Source organism: Ammospiza caudacuta, chromosome 18 (assembly GCF_027887145.1).
Source record: "Ammospiza caudacuta isolate bAmmCau1 chromosome 18, bAmmCau1.pri, whole genome shotgun sequence".
NCBI lineage: Eukaryota > Metazoa > Chordata > Aves > Passeriformes > Passerellidae > Ammospiza > Ammospiza caudacuta.
Genome location: NC_080610.1, coordinates 3,082,843 through 3,101,783, shown reverse-complemented (window position 1 = coordinate 3,101,783; position 18,941 = coordinate 3,082,843). Strand labels below are relative to the sequence as shown.

Genomic DNA, 18,941 nt, shown 5'->3' with positions numbered 1-18,941 from the left:
TGGGATATCCATGGGACACACACAGCCCCATGGGCATCCTGCTCCTGATCCCCATCTTCCAATCACTGAGCCCTCCATCTGTCCCTGTCCCCACCTCCCATCCCTGTCCCTGTCCCTTCTCCCCAGCACCCTGCCCCAGTCCCTGCCCCACTTTAGATCCCTGTTTCCACCTCCCATCCCTGTCACTGCCCTCATTGCTGTCCCCTCTCCCTGACACCTGGCCCATGTCACCATCTCCCTCCATACCCCAATGTCCTCCCACACCCCCTCCACCCCACTGTGTCCCCCAAACTCTCACAAAGCCCCCACCCTTCTGCACACTCCATAACCCCCAGAGCCCCCTACACTCATCTCACCCTTGCCCCCCCAAATCCCTATGTTCCACATGCCCCCAAGGCCCCCTGTGCCCCCCTTTGCCCATTCCCCATATTCCCCATGCACTCCTACCCCACATGTCCCCTACAGTCCCCAAGTCCCTCCTACCCTCAAGGCCCTCTATGCCCCCATACTCCCCATATCCCCTAAGCCTCCTCATGCCCCCATATCCCCCATAAACCCCAAACCCTCCCAACTCCTCCATACCCCCCCATATCACTTATAGCCCCCACACTCCCCTTTAGTCCCCAAGCTCCCCTGTGCCTCCTCATGCCCTCATACCCCTATAGCCCCCATATCCTACAGCCTTCCATGTCCCACATGCTCCCCATACCCCCATGCCCCTCCATGCCCCCATGCCCCAATACCCCCCCATGACCCCCATACCCCTCCATGCCCACCACACCCCTCCATGCCCCCCATAACCCCCCATGTCCCCATACCCCTCCATAACCTCCATGCCCCATAACCCCTCAAGTTTCCCACAGCCCCCTACAGTCCCCAAGCCCCTCTGAGTCCCCATATCCCCCCTGCCTCCATCACCCCCCGCACCCCGATCCCCGACCCCGGGCGGCGGCGGGCGCTGACCGGGCGGGCAGGGGTCGGGCAGGGTCCAAGGCCACGGGGGTGGGCGGGGGGCGGGCCGGGCCGGACCGGGCGGGCCGGGGGGCGGTCCCGGGGAGGTGCTCGGAGCCTCCCCGGCCGCCGGGGCCGGGCAGAGCCGCCCGCAGCGCACCATGAGCGGCCGCGTCGGGGACCTGAGCCCGCAGCAGGCGGAGGTGCTGGCCCAGGTGAGCTGGGACGGAGCGGCCGGGGAGCTGCGGGGGGAGCGGGACCGGGGCCGGGACCGGGACCGGGGCCGGGCTGTCCTCCCCGATGTGCGCCCGCATCCGCCGCGGGACCGGCATCACCCCCACCCCGCAGCCCAAACCCACGGGCAGCACTTCTGCTCCCGGCCCGGGGGGCTCCGCAGCCCCCCAGAGCACCCCAAACCCACCGGCATCACCCCCGCTCCCGGCCCCGGGGGCTCCCACCGCCTCGTGCAGCCCCCACATCCCCGGCTCCAAACTCGCGGCATCACCCCCGCTCCGGCCTCCGTGGGGCTCCGCACCCCAAACCCCCCGGCTTCACCCCGATTCCCGGCCCCGGACACGTCCCATCGCCTTCAGCCTCCACCCCGCCCCTAAATCCGGCGCCGGGAGGCTCCCGCTGCCTCCATCCCTCAGCCCGGACCCCAAACACGCGGGCCGAGCCCCGCTGTGGCACTGCCCACAGGGCCGGACCGTCCTGGGTGGGTCCTGGCGGTCCCGCTGGCTGCACCATCCCTCTGGCGGGCCCCCATCCCTTTCCCATCCTCCCTGGGGCTCGGGGACCTCCTGTCTCACTGCGGGCCCTTGGGACGGTGCCCCTCTGCCACCTCCGTGCCACCCTGCAGCCCAGTCCCAAGGCTGAGGCCCCGAGGTGCTGCCCACCAGGGAAGGACCATCCCGGCTGTGCCACCAGCCTGGGCTCCGCCGAGCCCCGTTTTCTTCTTCCACCCTTCCCATGGGACCGGAAAACTTCCTGCCCTCACCGCCGGGATTGCAGGCCCGGGGACACCCAGGGCCGCTGATTGTCACCCACCACGGCCACCCCTGCCAGGCGCTGGGGTTTGGGTGCCAGCTGTTATCGGGGTTCAGTGCACCGAGAGGGCACCCCCGTGTCTTTATCTTATCGCTGCCTTTCAGCCCCAGCCAAATTCCACTGGCGGGCGATGACCCCGCCGGTGCCAGCACGGGGGGCAGGGGCAGGCGTGGGGCACAGTGCCCAAACCGTGCCCGGTGCCAGCCGTGCCCTGGGCGAGTGACGGAGGCGAGCGGCCGAACCCGTTCGTCCACCACCACCGGCTTTGTCCCAGGGTGAAGGAGCTAATCCCGGGTTTAATTACCCCTAAATTCAGCGGGAGATAAGCTAATCAGGCTCATTAAGGGGAGGGCCTCGGCTGGTACCGAGATTTGAGCTGTGGCCTGGTTGGGGTGAGCGGGGCCCCAAACCTCCCAATGCTGCACCCCAAAACCCTTCTGCCTGTGCTGGGGAGCTGTGACCCACTGGGGGTCACAAACAGCAGGGGACAGTGTGACCAGCTCCATCCCAAAGGATGCCACTGGTGGGGACTGGTCTGCTTGGTCCCTCCGTGAGGGGACCCCAAATCTCCCAGTCCTGCACCCCAACACCCTCCTGCTTGTGTCACGGGGCTGTGACCCATTGGAGTGTCACTGAGACGGGGACATGGGGCAATCTGCTGGTGACTGCCTTCATCCCAGGGATGCCATTGGCAGGGCCTGGTCTGCCTGGTGCCTGCAGGGCCCCCTCTGAGGGGCCCCAGCTTCCTCAGCCCCCCAGTCCTGCACCCTGGCACCCTCCTGCCTGTGCCAGGGGGGCTGTGGCCCACTGGGGTGTCACTGGGCAGGGGTACACACAGTGACAGCCTCCATCTGTCCCAAAGGACACCCCTGGGGGGACTGCTTCACCCAGTCCCTGTGAGACACCTTGGGAGGAGCAGGGTGGTGACAGCCCACACACCTTATGCAAGGGCTTGGGGACACCCAGAGCATGGCAGCTGGGCTGGGGACAGTCCCCTGCCAGGTGACCGCTGATCCTGGCTGCATGTGGGGCAGGGAGGGGCACAGGGTGGCCATCTCCCCTGGCAATGTCCCAGTCCTGGCTGGCATGATTTTTGGGGGGCACAAGGAAGGGACAAACCTCCAGCCTTGAGGTTTTTGGGGAGGATCAGGGTTCACCAACTGTCCCTCTTGTCTCCGCAGTTCCGGGAGAAGGTGCAGGACGTGCTGCCCTCCCTGCCCTCCCAGGACGACTATTTCCTGCTGAAATGGCTCCGAGGTAACCCCAGAGTGTGGCAGTGATGGCGGGGGGAGCCCCCGTGGGGCTGGCGGGGTCTGAGCTCTCTGCTCTGCTCTCTTGCAGCGCGCTCCTTCGACCTGGCCAAGGCAGAGGCCATGCTCCGCAAGGTGAGAGGGGCACGCTGCTTTTGGGGCACCCCACTGTGCTGGGGCAGACCTGGTGTGAGACCCCACACCCTGGGCCACAGGGGCACCACCCCAGCCCATGGGGTTCACCCCGTCCCAAATCTCACCCTGGTCCGCTCTGCCCCTGCTGCAGCACGTCGAACTCCGCAAGCACATGGACGCCGACAACATCCTCGCCTGGGAGCCACCTGAGGTGAGTGTCCCTGGGCTCCCGGGGGTGCCCTGGAGGGGACTGTCCCTCTGAGTCCCCTGGGGTGTGTGTGAGGTGCCCTGAGCCCCCTGTACCCCCGCAGGTGATTCGGAAGTACATGTCGGGCGGGCTGTGCGGCTACGACCGCGAGGGCAGCCCGGTGCGCTACGAGATCATCGGGCCGCTGGACGGCAAGGGGCTGCTCTTCTCTGCCTCCAAGCAGGACCTGATCAAAAACAAGTTCCGGGACTGTGAACTGCTCCGGCTGGCCTGTGAACAGCAGAGTGAAAAGGTGGGAACCTGCCCACACTCTGCTGGCCCCAACAGCTCCTTGTGTCCACATCTGGTCTGCCCCTACCAGTCATCATCTTCCCCAGCCCTACAGGTCCCTGTCCTGTCCATTTCCCTCTGTCCGTGTCCCTGCCAGCCCCATAAGTCCATGCCCATCCCCAACACTCAATGTCCTCCCCAGCCCCATATATCCATCTCTGGTCCATTCTTACTAGACAATGTCCTTGACAGCCCTATATATCTTACAGGTCCCTGTCCTGTTCATTTCCCTCGGTCCGTGTCCATTCCCACAACTCAAAGTCCTCCCCAGCCCATCCCCGGTTCATTCCTACCAGACAATGCCCTTGACAACCCTATAAATCTTATAGGTCCACGTCCTGTCCATCTCTGCTCCATCTCTCCCAGCCAATGTCCTCACTCACCAGCCCGACAGGTCCATGTCCAATTCACCTCCCTCAGCCCCACAAGTCCATGTCCTGTCCACCCCACCATGGACCATGTCCCTGCCAATCCCATATGTCCATCTCTAGTTCACACTCCCACCCCACCACTCTGCATCCTGCCCATCCCCACCAGTCCATGTCCCTGCTGTCCCTCAGCCCAGGTCCCTGTCCCAGCTCCCATGGTGCCCCTTCTCCCCACACCAACACTTAGGAGGAGGCTCTGGCTGGTGTGACCAGCCTGTTGGGGCCACCCCATCCCTGAACCTCCCCGTGGGTCCTGCCTGATCCCCCCCATCCTCCTGTCCCAGCTGGGCAAGAAGATTGAGATGGTGATGATGGTGTACGACTGTGAGGGCCTGGGCCTGAAGCACCTCTGGAAGCCAGCTGTGGACACGTACGGGGAGGTGAGGGCTCCTGCCCACCCCCCTTCCCATGGACCGCCGGGGCTGGTCCCTGGATGATGCAGGAGCGGGTCCCTGCAGTGCCCTGCACTCCCCAGAGCTCTGGCTGGGTCCTGCTGGGTGCATGGCATGGGTGACCTGAGCTTCCCCATCTGCAGATCCTGTCCATGTTCGAGGAGAATTACCCCGAGTCTCTCAAGCGCCTCTTTATTGTGAAGGGTGAGTTTGGCCCCAGGGTCCCGCTGCCCTTACCCAGGTGCTGACGCCCCCCTGACACCCCCCTCTGCCCCCAGCCCCCAAGCTCTTCCCCGTGGCCTACAACCTGGTCAAGCACTTCCTGAGCGAGGACACGCGCAAGAAGGTCGTGGTGTTGGGATGTGAGTGCTGACCCTCCCCAGCGTGTCCCAAATGGAGGGACTGCATTCCCCCTCTGCTATCACCCCACCCAGGGGGCATACTCCAACCTGCAGCCCCCCCAACCCCGCTGTCCTCCCCCCCAGCCAACTGGAAGGAGGTCCTGCAGAAGTACATCGACCCCGCGCAGATCCCGGTGGAGTACGGGGGGACGCTGACAGACCCTGACGGGGACCCCAAGTGCTCCAGCAAGGTAGGAGTAGCTCCTGTGGGATTCTTTAGGGGTGCTGGGCAGTTCCCCCACCCCACATCCTCCATCCCTTCCAGATAAACTACGGGGGGGACGTGCCCCAGCATTACTACGTGCGGGACCAGCTGGCACAGAAGTACGAGCACTCGGTCGTGGTCAACCGGGGCTCGTCCCACCAGGTCGAGTACGAGATCCTCTTCCCCGGCTGCGTGCTGAGGTGAGGGCAGCTCTGCGCCGCGGGGAGCGGGTGGGTGACAGCCCCGTGTCCCCAGCTCGCCGCAGCACTGCCTCTGTGCCCTCCCTGCAGATGGCAGTTCCGCTCCGAGGGCGCCGACATCGGCTTCGGCGTGTACCTGAAGACCAAGGTCGGGGAGCGGCAGCGTGCGGGCGACATGACCGAGGTGCTCCCCAACCAGCGCTACAACGCACACATGGTGCCCGAGGACGGCTCCCTCACCTGCTCCACGCCCGGCATTTGTGAGTGCCGAGCCCTCCCCGGGCCGCTGCGGGACCCCCGTGTCCCTGACCTCACTGTGTCCCTGACACCCCTGTGTCCCCCCGCAGATGTCCTGCGCTTCGACAACACCTACAGCTTCCTCCACTCCAAGAAGGTGAGCTACAGCGTGGAGGTGCTGCTGCCCGACACCGCCTCGGCCCAGCAGATCCAGGGGGAGTCCCCGAACCACAGCCCCTGAGCGCCCCGGGCTGCACCGCGCCCCCAGGACGGCCCCGCGGGAAGATGGAGCCGGGGCTGAGCCCCGGGGCTGCCGGACTGAGGCGGTGCCGAGCGGGGCCGGGCGCCCGCAGCTCCCCCAAACTCTGTGCCTTATGTGGGTGCCGCACCCACCGCTGCTGCTGCTGCCTGGGCTGGGGAGTAAAGGGATGGACTGAGCGGGGTCTGCTCCCTTTGTGGCTGCCCCTGCTGCCCGCCGCAACCCTGCAGCCAGCCCCACAACTGCCTCCAAAATGCCCCCTCAGTCTCACACCTGCTCCCCCCAGTCCCTTGACTGTGCACCCAGACCCAGAACCGCCTCCAGTACCACAACCACCCCAACCCAGCTGCCCTCAGTCCTACAACTGCCCTCAGTCCCACAAATGCCCCTCAGCCTCACAATTGCCCCTCCAAACCCGTAACTGCCCCTCAGCCCCACACTTGCCCCTCCAGACCCACAATTGCCCCCAGCCCCACAACTGTCCGCCAACCCCACAGTTGCCCTCCAGAGCCGTAACTGCCCCTCAGCCCCGGCCCCGCCCCCTTGACCGCCGCTGACGCAAGGCCGCGGGGTCACGTGCGCGGCCAGGCCCTGCCCCCGCCGCCATCCTGCTGCACCGAGGGGCGGAGCAGGAGCGTAACACACGGGGCGGGGCATGCAAATTTGTCTAGAGTGGGCGTGGTTTGGTGACGTAAGCCGGGGGCGGGGCATGCGGCGGGAGCGGTGGCGCGCGCCATGGGGCAGGAGGAGCCCGACCTGTACCGGGACACGTGGGTCCGATACCTGGGTGAGCACCGGGAACCGGGCACCGGGGACTGACACTGAGCGCTGGCCCCGGGAACCGGGCACCGGCACTGAGCGCTGGCCCCGGGAGCCGGGCGCTGACATTGAGCCCTGACACCGGGAAGCGGGTACCGGCACCGGGCACTGACATTGAGCGCTGACACCGGGAAGCGGGCACTGACAGTGAATGCTGACACCGGGAAGCGGGCACTGACACTAAATGCTGACACCGGGAAACGGGGACTGACACTGAGTACAGAGCACTGACACCGGGTACCGGCGCCGGGAACTACGGGAGCGCCGGGAACCGGGCACTGACACTGGGTACCGGGTACTGACACCGGAAACCGGGTACCAGCACCGGGCACTGACAGTGGGTACAAGCACGGGGTCCTGGGCATTGACATTGGGCACTAACATCAAATACCACTACCAGGACCTGGGCACTGACATCGGGTACCGGCTGCACAAACGGGGCAGTGATACCGGGCGCCGGCCCTGTCACAGGGTACTGACACCGGGGACTGGGCATTGACACACTGGACGCTGGTACCGATGTCAGGCACCACATGAGGAACCAGGCACTGACAGCCGGCCCTGCTTTAGGAACATGACACAGACACTGCATCGGGTACCGGGCACCACGCACTGCTCTGCACTGCCCCAGGTGCTGGGCACTGCCCGTGGTACTGGGCACTGACACTCTGGTACCAGTGCTGGGTCTGTGGTACTGGGCAGCACCAGATACTGCACACTGCACCGGGCACTGATAGGGGGTTCTGGTACCAGATATTAGTGCCACACAGCAGGCCCTGGCACTGCACTGGCGTGGCACAGCGCACAGGGTAACAGCACCAGGTACCTGTCATTGTCACCAGCACTGACTCTGGCTTGTGGCATCATCCACTGGCACCGTGCATGGACACTGGACATCAGGACAGTTACTGGTTCCTGCCAGGCACTGGGCACAGACACAGATCCCCAAGTGGGCACTGTCACTAGCACTGGGCAGTCACACACACCAGCCCTGGCACTGCTCACGCCCAGCCCCGCTGTCCTGGTGGCAGCGGGTCCAAGCGGACCCAGGCACCACAAACACCCCCTGTGCGAGATCCATCCGGTGACACTGGGACACCCTGCAGGGGTGACATGGGGACAGCCAGTCCCTGATCCTGCCATCCCCTCAGGTTATGCCAACGAGGTGGGCGAGTCCTTCCGCCCGCTGGTACCGGTGCCGGTGGTGTGGGCCAGCTACGGCGTGGCCACCGCCTACGTGACCGCCGACGCCATCGACAAGGGCCGCAAAGCCGCCACCGTGAGTGCCACCCTGCTCACCCCCAGCCTCTCCATCCCTGCCCTTCTCCTGACCCCTGTGTCCCCCCAGGCCCACCCACGGGACCCCTGACCCCTGTGTCCCCCCAGGCCCACCCGCAGGACCCCACGCGCGTGGGGGTGGCCGTGGTGGACACGTTCGTGTGGCAGAGCCTGGCCTCGGTGGCCATCCCCGGCTTCACCATCAACCGGCTGTGCGCCGCCTCGCTGGCCCTGCTGGGGACCCTGACCCGCTGGCCCCTGCCCGTGCGCCGCTGGACCACCACGGCCCTGGGGCTGGCTGCCATCCCCCTCATCATCACCCCCATCGACAGGTAACGAACGGGGACACCCCTGGGGCGGGGACGGATGCTGCCACCACCCCATCGTCACCACAGCCCGGAGGGATGGCACACGTTTGTCTGCTTGGGGCTGGGAGCAGAGGGTGGTGACGGGATGTCTCCACTCCAAGGGGCTTTGCTGGGGTCCAGCCAGGACAGGGATTATCCGGATTGAGCCGGGATTAGCACAGTGAGGCTGTGCTAAACCTGGTTTTGGTGGCGCTGGTGTCTCAGGGGATATTAAGGACAGCCCCACCCATCCCACATCACTGCCCCAGAGACCCCCGGGCCCCGCTGACGCCCTCTCCTGCCGCAGGACTGTGGATTTCCTGATGGATTCCAGCCTCCGCAAGATTTACGGAGCACCAGGAGAGCCCCCAACGTCCCACTGAGCACCTCCCCATGCACTGGGGAAACAGGCATGCTGCTGTGACCCACCTACTGTGACCTCTCACTCTGGTGACCCCCAGAGTGGCCACCCTACCCCACACTGGTCCTAATAAACCATTTCAAACATGACCCCTGATGGGTGATGCTGAGGTGCCACCAAGACCAGGCCATGTCCTCTCCTGGGGGACAGATGGGTCTGGGCGAGTCCCAATCCCTCAGGGGTCTCCATCTGCCCAGAGCAGCCTGCTGTCCCCACCCTGGAACCTTCTGCACCTCCACAGCCTCATGGGACTTCCTGGGGACTGTCCCCAAGGAGCTGCCACCACATCCATGGTCTCCAAGGACAGGAAATCCACGCAGCCCGGAGCTGCCATCTCCAGCACCGCAGGCTGGGACAATGCCACAACACCTGGATGCCACAGGAGCCTGGAGATGTGGCTTGCCAGTGTAGGAGCACATTTCCATCCATTGGTGGCATCCACACACTACCAACCAGGAGGAGCTTTAGAGAAAGCAAAATCACGTTTATTGGTGAGAAAGAGGCTCTGGCCCCATCTGTTTCTCTGTCTCCCTGAGGAGCAGGGCCCCCACCACCCTCTGCAGCTCAGCCTGGAAAGGACACCTGTGCCTCGGTGGCCGCTGTCCCCTCCGGGGGCTGCCCAGGTGCCCGGTGGTCAGGGCCAGCCCCAGCAGCCCCCCCAGCACAGCACTGCCCACCAGGGCCAGCAGGAGCCTCCTCACCATCTGGCGTGGGGCTGGGAAGGGCACAAACACACCTGGGGGTCACCACAAGGGGTGGGGGTTTTGGGGCCATGGGAGGGCATTGGGGTGTCCCTCACCTTCGTGCCATGGCAGCTTCTCCTTCTGCACCAGCACTGGTCCAACAGTCTCCTGGTGGAGTGTCCCCTCTCCTGGGAATGCTGTGGGAGGATATAACCAATGCAGTCCAGCCCAGGTCCAGGAGTCCTCCCAAGACCCCAGAACAACCTGGGGCCACCCTGTCCCAGCCCTGGTACCTGGCATGTCTCCATGGAGGGTGTCAGCAGTGGGACAACCAGTGTCACAGCAGTGGCATGGGGTACTGTGGACAGGGTCCTCTGCGTTGTGCCAGCTGGGAGAGGAGAGGACAGGACTGGGGGGTGGCTCTAGGGGTGCCCAGACTCCACCACAAGACCCACATGGTGCTGTCCCAGAGGAGATGTCTCCAAGCATCTCCACAACACCTCTGCAGCGTAGGGGGAGCTGGAACCTGTGGTGATGCCACCATCTGCCATCAAATAAAAGGTGACAACCAGACAACAGTGGGGTGACTTGGTCTTCCCAGAGATGGGTTCTGCCCCCAGCACACCCATGGGGTGCTTGTGTCCCCACACACACAGCGTACCTGGCCATGGTGAGGCTGTAGAAGCAGGACCTGGTGGCACGTCCTTGTCCCCATGCCATCAGCAGGCAGTGCACGTAGACGTGCTGAGACACCACGTCCTTCCTCAGGGACCCTGCTCTCCTTCTGCATCACCTCGTGGAGCTGAGGCCACCCCAGCAGGAGCACCATGTCTCAGGATGGACAATGTTTTGGGACACCCAGGTCATGCCCCTCCCTGGGACCTCCATCCCTCCCCCAAGGGCACCATCCCCCCCCACCTGCTCCTCCTCGGGCTCCCCCTCCAGCGTGGGGGCCAGGATGGAGAGCTGGAGGACAGAACTCCCTCTGCTGCTGGACAGACACGTTCCCCAGCTTCTCCCCGTGCAGGCACCTGTGGCAGGAGAGTGACACAGGACACTCCAGGCTGTCTCCAGGCTCTGGACATCCCTTTCCATCAGGAGGTCCTGCAGGATCCCAGGGTGCCTGGAGAAGGAGCCCCTGCTTCCTGCCCCACCAGCACTGACCCACGGCTGTTCACCACCATGAAGACCCTCCTGGAGTGTCCTGGCTGCTCCGTGGTGGTCCAGTACCACTGATGCACGTGGCTCTTCATGGAGATGCTGGGACTGAAGTGGACACTGGCTTCCAGGTGGATCACAGAGCCAGGGCTGAGCACTGGCAGCTTCTCTGGAGTGGCACTGGAGTCCTCTGGGAAGTGTGGGTTCAGTGTGACAGCCCCAAACCTGTCCCACCAGAGGTGAGGGCACCAGACACATCCCAGACCACCATCCCTACAGCTTCCCCCTTTCAGAGCCCACCCCCTGTCCTGGCTCTGTCCCCCAGGCCTCCTTTTCCTACTCTCCAGAGCTTCCTGGATTCCCCATAGAGCTGAGAGGGACCATGTCACCCATGGGGGCAGAGCTGACCCCAAACCACATTGTGGTATCGGGCACAGGACTGGGAGCATCTCAAAGCCCTACACCCTCCACATGTTTGGGGAGGAGCTCCTGCAGGGACAGCCACCTTTCCTGGTGCTCCAAGTCCTGGGGCCAGCCAGGAGAAGGCTCTGACTGCTGCTGGTTGAGCCCTGGGTCTTGGCTGGACCCATCCCATGGTCTCACCCCCAGTGTTTTCCTGCACTCACCATCCAGGAGCCTCAAGGTGAAATTCAGGATGGGCTCCTCAGAATGGGGGTGAGCAGGAACCCTCCCTGTCCCCATGCCTGAGGGCATCACTGGAGCTGTCATCGTATGACCAGGGGGCTCTGAGGCAGCTGGAGCCATGGTGGTCCCTGCAAGGGAAGGGTTGAGGCAGCAGTAGCATGTCCCAGACACAGCAGGGACATCCAGGTCCTCAGGTGTCCCCAGGACTTGTTGGGGACAGCAGCACAAAGGCACGTAGAGCACCCAGGAGCACATCAGGGGCTCCTCTTTCCCCACCTGCACCACAGGAATGCACCAGGAGCATTCCCAGCACCGTGACCCTGCCCAGGGCTGGGGACAGCCCAGGAGCTGCTCATGGGGTGGGACACCACAGCCAGCAGCCACAGACCCCACCAGGGCCTGTGATCCCCCTCACCCCAAGCAGGACCCACCAGCCCTGCTGGGACCTCAGGGGAGCTCCTGGCAGCCCCTTGCCCCAACCCTCAGAGCTTGGGATCATTTTAGGAAGGCTCCTCTACCCTGGCCAGCCCCCAGGTGACCATCAGGAGCCAGCACTGGGCAAAGCAAGGGACACCCAGCTCCCCCAGGACAGCCAGTGGGAGGAATGAAGGGAGATCCCAGCCCTAGTCACCTGGCACCTCCAGCACAGCCCCACACAGCAGCACCAACAAGCACAGCTCCATCCCCAGTGAGCAGCATCTCCACCCCACCAGCTGGGGGTCTATATGGGCTTGGGGCTGGGTGTCAATGGGTCCCAGCTGGCACTGGTGGGGCTGGGGGCTTTGCTGGGTCTCTGCAGCCATCAGCAGCCCCACACCTGGGGCTGGTCCCACCTCTCACACCTTCCCTGCCCCACCACAAGAGCCTGTGCCCATCTTCCAGTCCCCATTGCATCCACGGCCCCAGTGCCACCACTCAGACTGGTCCTGCAGGTGGTCCTGAGCATGATCCCATACCCACCAGTTAGTCCTGGTCCCAGGTGTGATGCTGGGCCTCCCATGCCATTGTTGTGGTCCTGGTCCTCAGCAAGATGCAGATCCCACCACAAGGTCCCATCCCCACCAGTCAGTCCTGGTCCTGTGCATGGTGCTGCTCCCACCATGTCCTTGTACTCCTGCACGTGGTGCTGATGCAAGCAGATCCCAGGTCACCACATGGCCTGGTCCCATCACTCAGCCTCGGTCCCTTGGATGTCCCTGGTCCCACCTCAAGGTTCTTAAGCCCACCCCAGTTTGGACCCCACTATTGTCAGGATGCCATGGCTGATCCTGGTGCCACCAGAGAGTCCCAGTCCCCAGCACCCCTCCTTGTCCCATCATAGCTCTGCTGGAGAGGAACACCACCTGGGAGCAGCAGCTTGGTCACAGCCAGAACAGAGACCTGGTGAAGTGCTCGTGTCCCTGGGTCCTGCCTGCCTCAGGTGTCCCCATCACAGCCCCAACACCCCCCACAGTCTCCTCTGAGTGGGCTGACCTGGTGGCCTGGCTGCAGAGGGAGCGTGGAGAAGACCCAGTGCAAGTCCCATGGCCACCCCTGAAATGGGGTGCTCCCCACCAGCAGCAGAGCTGGAACATGGTGGCACCAGTGGTTTGTGTCACCAGGGATGGCAGGTCCCATGGCTCTGCTGTCCCTGTGAAGCCAGCAGACCTTCCTGGGGGCACCTGCACACCATGGGGGTGTCCCCCACACTCAGCAGAGACACTGGGACAGATCCAGGCACCCCACTCACACTGAGGGTCTCATTCCTCAGCACTGCCTGGGGGACACAATGCCCTCCACCCCAGGACTGAAGGGGACAGTGGTGCCAGGACCCTGGGGAGCTCCCAGAAGGAGCAGGGACTGGCTGAGCATCCTGCTGTGGCTGTGAGAACATCCTCACCTCATCCATCCCATCTCAGAGGAGGAGGTGGCTGGAGACCAGCAGGACCATCCTTATATCCAAAACTACCAAATATACAATGATATTACAAAAGTAAATTATTTTTTTATTTCTGGTTTTTACAGAAGGAGCTGAACACAGGTAGGGGGACAATGGGGGTCCCTTTGCTAGGGGGTGGCTCAGCCACAGGCGCCACCTCTGTGCCCAGCCAGGGCCACTCTCAGTGGGACATGGTGTCACTGGTGTCATCCAGCCCAGCTGGGACGCACGAGGTTTGTCCCCAAGGCAGGGTGGGCACTGGGGATGGCCCCTGGCCCCAGCATCCCCACTGTGCCCTGGATGGCATCATGGGGACAGTCCCACTGCACCCACTCCCATCTCCTCCCCACACCAGTTGTCACCAGACCCTGTTGGCCTTTTGGGATGTCCCCTGTGGGGACCAGGACCACAGGCTCCTCTAACTGGGACGGTGGGGGGCAGTGAGGGTGTGCCCTGTGCCACGAGGACTGTTGATAAAGTCCGGGGCTTTTGAGATGGGTTTTCCAATCTCCAAATGGCTCCGGGTGCCTCTAGGTCACAGCCTAGCTGCTGTGGGCTGAGAACATGCTGCGCTCATCACACCCAAGGGCTGAGGCAGTGCAGCAGGTTCTGACATTCCCACACCCCAAAACCAGAGCTCAGTGGGGTGATTTGAGGAGCTCCTGGAGGGTTGGGTTCCCTGTGGGCATCTCTGCCCACCCTGGGCAAGGGAAACCCTCTAGCACTGCTGTCCCAGCACATCCCTGCCTGCACCCAGCAACCTGGTGATGGATGTCCTGCTCTCGCTGTGACGAAGCCACATCCTTCATAAATCCCTCCTCCAGCTTTTCCATGGGGAAGGAATAAGTGGATCCTGCAGGAAAACACCACCCCTGGTGGAGCCCTTGACTCCACTGACGGAGGCAGAGTCTCCACTCTCCTGCCCAAGCTGGGGCTCTGCAGGAAAGTGATGGAGGGTTCCCCCAAAAGTTCCTGGGCTCCAGAGCCTCCAGCCAGTTCCAAACCAAGAGAACCATGAGTAACAAAAACGAAAGCACCTGGTTCTTCCCCAGGGAAGCGGGGCACCCGCCAGCCCCTACCACTTGAGGAAGTCCCGCACGTGGCTCCATAGCTTGGTGATCCAGAGGTTGGCCCCCAGGTCAGTCAGGTACTGGATTTCTGGTGTCAGCATCTTGCGGCACAGCTTCTGGTGCTTCTTGCTGATCTTCTTCTTCAAGTTGTACCCCAGGATGGTCTTCTCCCCCAGGGGCTGCCAGGGCTGCATGGAGGACTCCTGGATGGCGCTGGCATCCACGGCGTGTCCCCCATCGATGCAGATGCTGGTCATCTTCTTGTTCTCCCTCTGCAGCTCGGCCACGTCCCTGGCCATCCTCTCCCTCCCGTAGGCCTCCACCTTGCGCCAAAAGGTGGCATTGAAGTAGCGGTAGAGCTTGGCGTCGATCAGGTTCCAGGCGGTCGCCTGCTCGTACAGCTCCGGGGTCAGCCGCGACACCGTGGAGCCCTTGCGGGCGTTGAGCTTGAAGTAGAGGACGTCCTCCAGCTGCCAACACAGCAGGTCCTTGAGCAGCACCAGCGACTCATCAAAGTACTCGAGCAACATGACGAGGTGGAAGCGGCGGTCGATCTCCCGGATGTGCTCCTCCACCAGCGGGCTGTTGGCGTCCATGCTGCTGTCGTAGCCGAAGTCGAAGAACAGGAGGTTTTGGAGGTAGTGAGCGTTGAACCCGTTGGGGTCGTAGTAGTGCTGGGGGTCCCGGAGGAACTCGTCCAGCTTGTCCTCCCCGGTGATCTTCCAGGTGAGGGGGATGACGGGCCCGAAGTAGTGGAAGGAGGACTCGAAGAGGTACGCGGGGTCCCGCAGCACGGTGACGAAGGTGGCGTCGGGCGGCAGGAGCTTGCGCACCTCCTCGTAGTGGAAGCGCATGTGGTTGCAGATGATGTTGAAGCACACCCCGGGCCGGTAGTGCTGCACCTGGCTGCGCTCGAAGAAGGACGGGTAGTAGAAGTCGTTGCGGCCGTTGGGGAAGGCGAATTTCAGGCGGTGCTTCTCCCCGAAGCGGAAGAGGATGTTGAGGATGGTGCTGCTGGCGGTCTTGTGGGTCTTCATGAACATGACGTTGAGCTTGGGCCGGCAGCTCCACCCCGAGGTGCTGCCCGAGCTGTTGGACAGGGATGGAGCCTGGGCCAGGTGGGAGGAGCAGGAGAAGGGCGCAGGGATCCTGGGTGAGAGAAGAGGTGGAGCACCATGGTGAGGGGCACTGGCATTTAGAAGGATTTGGGATATTCTGTGCTGGTGGAGCTGGATCTGGGGATGGGTTCTGGACCTGGGAATAAGTGCTGGATCTTGGGAATATATGCTGAACCTGGGAATGGGTGTTGGACCTGGGGACAGGTGCTGTGCCTGGGAATGGGTTCTGGAAATGGAAATAGAGCAGGGGGTCTCCATGGGCATGGCCACGGTGGTCCTGGAGGAGGTGATGCCAAAAAGTGCATCAGAGAGAGCTCTCCAAGGTCACAACTCCATGGAGAGGACCTGATAACATTTTTATGGGGTATGAAAGCTCTCAACCCTGGATTGAGAGGGGTGCTATGGAAGAGGCTTGGGAGCTCTCAACCCTGGATTCGTGCAGGGGGGCCAGCGAGCTCTCAGCTCTTTGTAGGATTCATGGGGGAGGCCTGGGAGTTCTCAATCCCTTGTAGGATCTATGGGGGAGGCCAGGGACCTCTCAACCCCTTACAGAAGTCATGAACTCCTCACAGAGTCATGAACTCCTCCATGGAGGAGGTCTGGGAGCTCTCAACCCTTTACAGGAGTCACAAACCCCTCAAGGGATCTGTGGAGCTCTGGCACCCCTCAGCACCTTGTGGGATCCAAGAAAGATTCAGCTCCCAGCAAAAAGGGAAATAATTCCAGAGCCTGGCCCCACAGATGAGTTCATGGGCCCTGAAGGAACATGTGAGGACACAAGGGACCTTATCTGAGCTGCCTGAGGCAGCGAGCAGAGCACACAGAGCCGAGTGACTTTGGACACCTGTAATCAACTTGCCAAAGTGATCCTTGATGAGGATCCCCACCCAACAGCGCCAGGTTTGTGAGGCACGTGGACCTTGTTTACAAGCTTGGAGATTAATTTGATGACAGGCAGCACGGGCAGGAGCTGAGCACTGTGGAGCAGTGAAAGAATCTGAGACTTGAGTCCTCTCCTCTCTCCTCTCCCTTTCCCTCCCCTTTCCACCCAGGAGCACTGAGTGCCCCACGGTGTCCCCAGCCCTGCCAGGATTTGGGAACTGCAGGAAGGGGACATGTTGGTGTGAAGCCACCAGGGCCTGGAAAGCCCCAGGGCTATCTCCATGTCCCCTATGTCCAGCTGGGGGTTCCTGGTGTGGAATAGGGAGGCCGAGCTGCAGGGGGGCACGCGGGGACCCCAGACTCACTCAGTGACGCTGACTTGCAGCGGGGGGACGGCGTAGGAGTAGAGCAGCAACATGAAGCTGGTCAGGAGGGTCCCCAGGACCAGCCCCTTGCACATGGACCTCCAGGGCTTCCCATGCCACAGCATCCTGGTCACCTGCAGCCAGAGAGGAGAGACGATGGTGCCAGGGACATGGGGACTGGGGGTGTGTGGCTCCAGAGAGGCACATGGACGTGTCACAGGCACGGCAATTCCCAGGAAAGCATCCCACTGGTGCCTGGCGTGGTCCACAACACATCTGTGGCACGGGCCCAGCGGCTCTGCCCGCCCTGCCAACCTTTGCCCGCCCTGGGAAAACCGAGTGACTCCTAGGGTGGGAGAGGCTGCAGGGCTGGGACTGGGGGAAAGGGGAGCCATGGAGAGCCCAGGGCAGAGTGGGCAACTGGGGGACAGAGAGGCCATTCTCCACGGGGACACCACCAGCACCAGCAGGCGCTCCCTGAGGGTGCTGGGATCCATTTGCCCAGGAAAATCTGCAGGCCAGAGCAGGAGCTGCAGCAGCTCGGGATGGTTTGGGTGCTGCAGTACCCTCCCAATGCGGCCTCTCGGCCCTGCCAGCAGCACTGGGGGACTCAGCAGCCCCAGGTGGGGGCCAGGGACACGGAACTGGGGACAGAGGGGTGCAGGCAGCATGGCATCCCCAAACACACAAAACACACAGAGGGCACACACAGACACCCCCGTCCCCTCGTGTGCGCCAGGACACACAGCCCTCAATGCGTACATTCATACGCACACAAAATGTGCACACACATCAGCCATGCTCACTCACAGACAGACACACACACACACACACACACACGCACGCTCACAGAGCCCCTGTGCCCGCTGCCCCCTCCCCAGCGCTCCCCCCGTGTCCCCGTCCCTGTCCCCTCCCTCCTCCCGGGACACGGGGGTCACCCTCACTGTGACACCGCATTGCAGCAGCGCCGTCCCCTGCGGCAGGACGCGGGGACACGGGGACACGGGGACACGGCACCCGTGACCGCAGCCCTCCACAGCAGAGCTCCGCTCCCCAGAGCCCCCCCGAGCTGGGGGCTGAGCCCCCCGGCCCTGCACCCCCATTAGCGGCGGGAGCAGCATCACCTGCCCGCCCCAGCATCCGCTGCTCCCGCTGCTCCACATCCTCCGGAGCCCCCCGGACAAGGCTGGCTGCGCTCCCACTGCGTTACACCCCCAAAAATACCCCCCGGCCCCCCACCCCCGCCTCGCATCACCCCCTCACCCCTCGGAGCTCCCGCGGATATCCCGGCGGGATGAAACCCCGCTGCCACGAGCCGTGGGTCGCAGCCCGGCACATCCCAGCCCCAGAGCCCCCCGCTCCCGGCTCACCCCCGGCCCCGCGGTGATCCCGGGGCGCCGCCGCTGCCGCCGCTCCCCCGCTCCGGCCCCGCCGGCTCGGATCGCCTCGTGCCGCCGAGATTTCCAGCTCGATGAATAATGAATGGAAAATGCAACCGGAGCCCCGGGCTGCGGCCGGCGCTGGGCACAGCGCCGCGGGCAGGGGGGGAGCTGCCACAGGGGCACCCCAAAAGCTCATCCAAGTGCCCCCCACTTCCCCTGGAGCCGGGACCGCTGGATCAGGCCGGGCTGGTGCATCCAGCCTCTTCCCGAATGGTTTTCATGTGCGAGGGGGGGTGCACGGTGTCACCACGGGGGGAGCAGGTGGCTCTGACAGTATCCCAAAAGCACCGTGTGGGTGGGAATGCCAGACGGCTCCAGGAGCAGCTGGAGTTCGGCTTTACACGGTCGGTGCCTGTGATTCCATCACAGTCACTGCCTGGCACCACCTGGAAAAGCCACTGGCCCTTTGAGAGGGCTGGGGAGACACCCACTTTTGTGGGTGCTGCCAAGAGGGAGCAAAGTTGGCACCAGCTTTGCTGGCACCAGCTCCACAGGAGAGAGTGAAATGGCACCATAAACCCCTCTGATAAGTCCCAATGGATCCCAGTGAGTCCAGATGGGTCCCAATGGATCCTGATAGATCCCTATGGGACTCCACCAGGCCCCCAGGACCACACGGCACCGAATTCCAGAGCTGTGGGATGCCAAGGGGATGCCTCGCTCCACTCTGCCTGCCTCCCACGGGTGGTTCTGGCAAACACTCCCCAGCCAAATATTCTATTGACTTTGCCTTGAGTGAGCAGCTTAATTAT

General features: G+C 63.4%; 3 protein-coding genes across 5 annotated transcripts; 2 read left to right on the top strand and 1 right to left on the bottom strand.

The window, feature by feature from the left end:
- The first annotated feature begins 1,094 nt into the window (after window positions 1-1,094).
- On the top strand, window positions 1,095-6,220 carry SEC14L2 (SEC14 like lipid binding 2). The gene is made up of 12 exons (XM_058816716.1): window positions 1,095-1,166; window positions 3,180-3,255; window positions 3,340-3,383; window positions 3,535-3,594; window positions 3,695-3,883; window positions 4,634-4,729; window positions 4,885-4,945; window positions 5,020-5,103; window positions 5,227-5,333; window positions 5,408-5,547; window positions 5,638-5,807; window positions 5,895-6,220. Exons 1-12 carry the CDS (start codon window positions 1,113-1,115, stop codon window positions 6,023-6,025), a joined length of 1,212 nt encoding a protein of 403 aa, XP_058672699.1. The 5' UTR covers window positions 1,095-1,112; the 3' UTR covers window positions 6,026-6,220.
- A 540-nt stretch (window positions 6,221-6,760) lies between these two features.
- Window positions 6,761-8,974, top strand: MTFP1 (mitochondrial fission process 1). 2 transcript variants are annotated; one of them, XM_058816954.1, is made up of 4 exons: window positions 6,761-6,830; window positions 8,014-8,141; window positions 8,249-8,472; window positions 8,795-8,974. In XM_058816954.1, exons 1-4 carry the CDS (start codon window positions 6,779-6,781, stop codon window positions 8,868-8,870), a joined length of 480 nt encoding a protein of 159 aa, XP_058672937.1. In that variant the 5' UTR covers window positions 6,761-6,778; the 3' UTR covers window positions 8,871-8,974. The 2 variants fall into 2 exon arrangements, with proteins under 2 accessions (XP_058672937.1, XP_058672938.1); XM_058816955.1 differs by having other exon boundaries at window positions 8,757-8,965.
- A 5,358-nt stretch (window positions 8,975-14,332) lies between these two features.
- On the bottom strand, window positions 14,333-16,876 carry GAL3ST1 (galactose-3-O-sulfotransferase 1). 2 transcript variants are annotated; one of them, XM_058816876.1, is made up of 2 exons: window positions 16,748-16,876; window positions 14,333-15,531 (listed from the first exon to the last, which is right to left on the bottom strand). In XM_058816876.1, the coding sequence occupies exons 1-2, from the start codon at window positions 16,870-16,872 to the stop codon at window positions 14,388-14,390; spliced, it is 1,269 nt and encodes a 422-aa protein (XP_058672859.1). In that variant the 5' UTR covers window positions 16,873-16,876; the 3' UTR covers window positions 14,333-14,387. The 2 variants fall into 2 exon arrangements, with proteins under 2 accessions (XP_058672859.1, XP_058672860.1); XM_058816877.1 differs by having other exon boundaries at window positions 14,333-15,552; window positions 16,763-16,872.
- Between the last annotated feature and the right edge of the window lie 2,065 nt (window positions 16,877-18,941).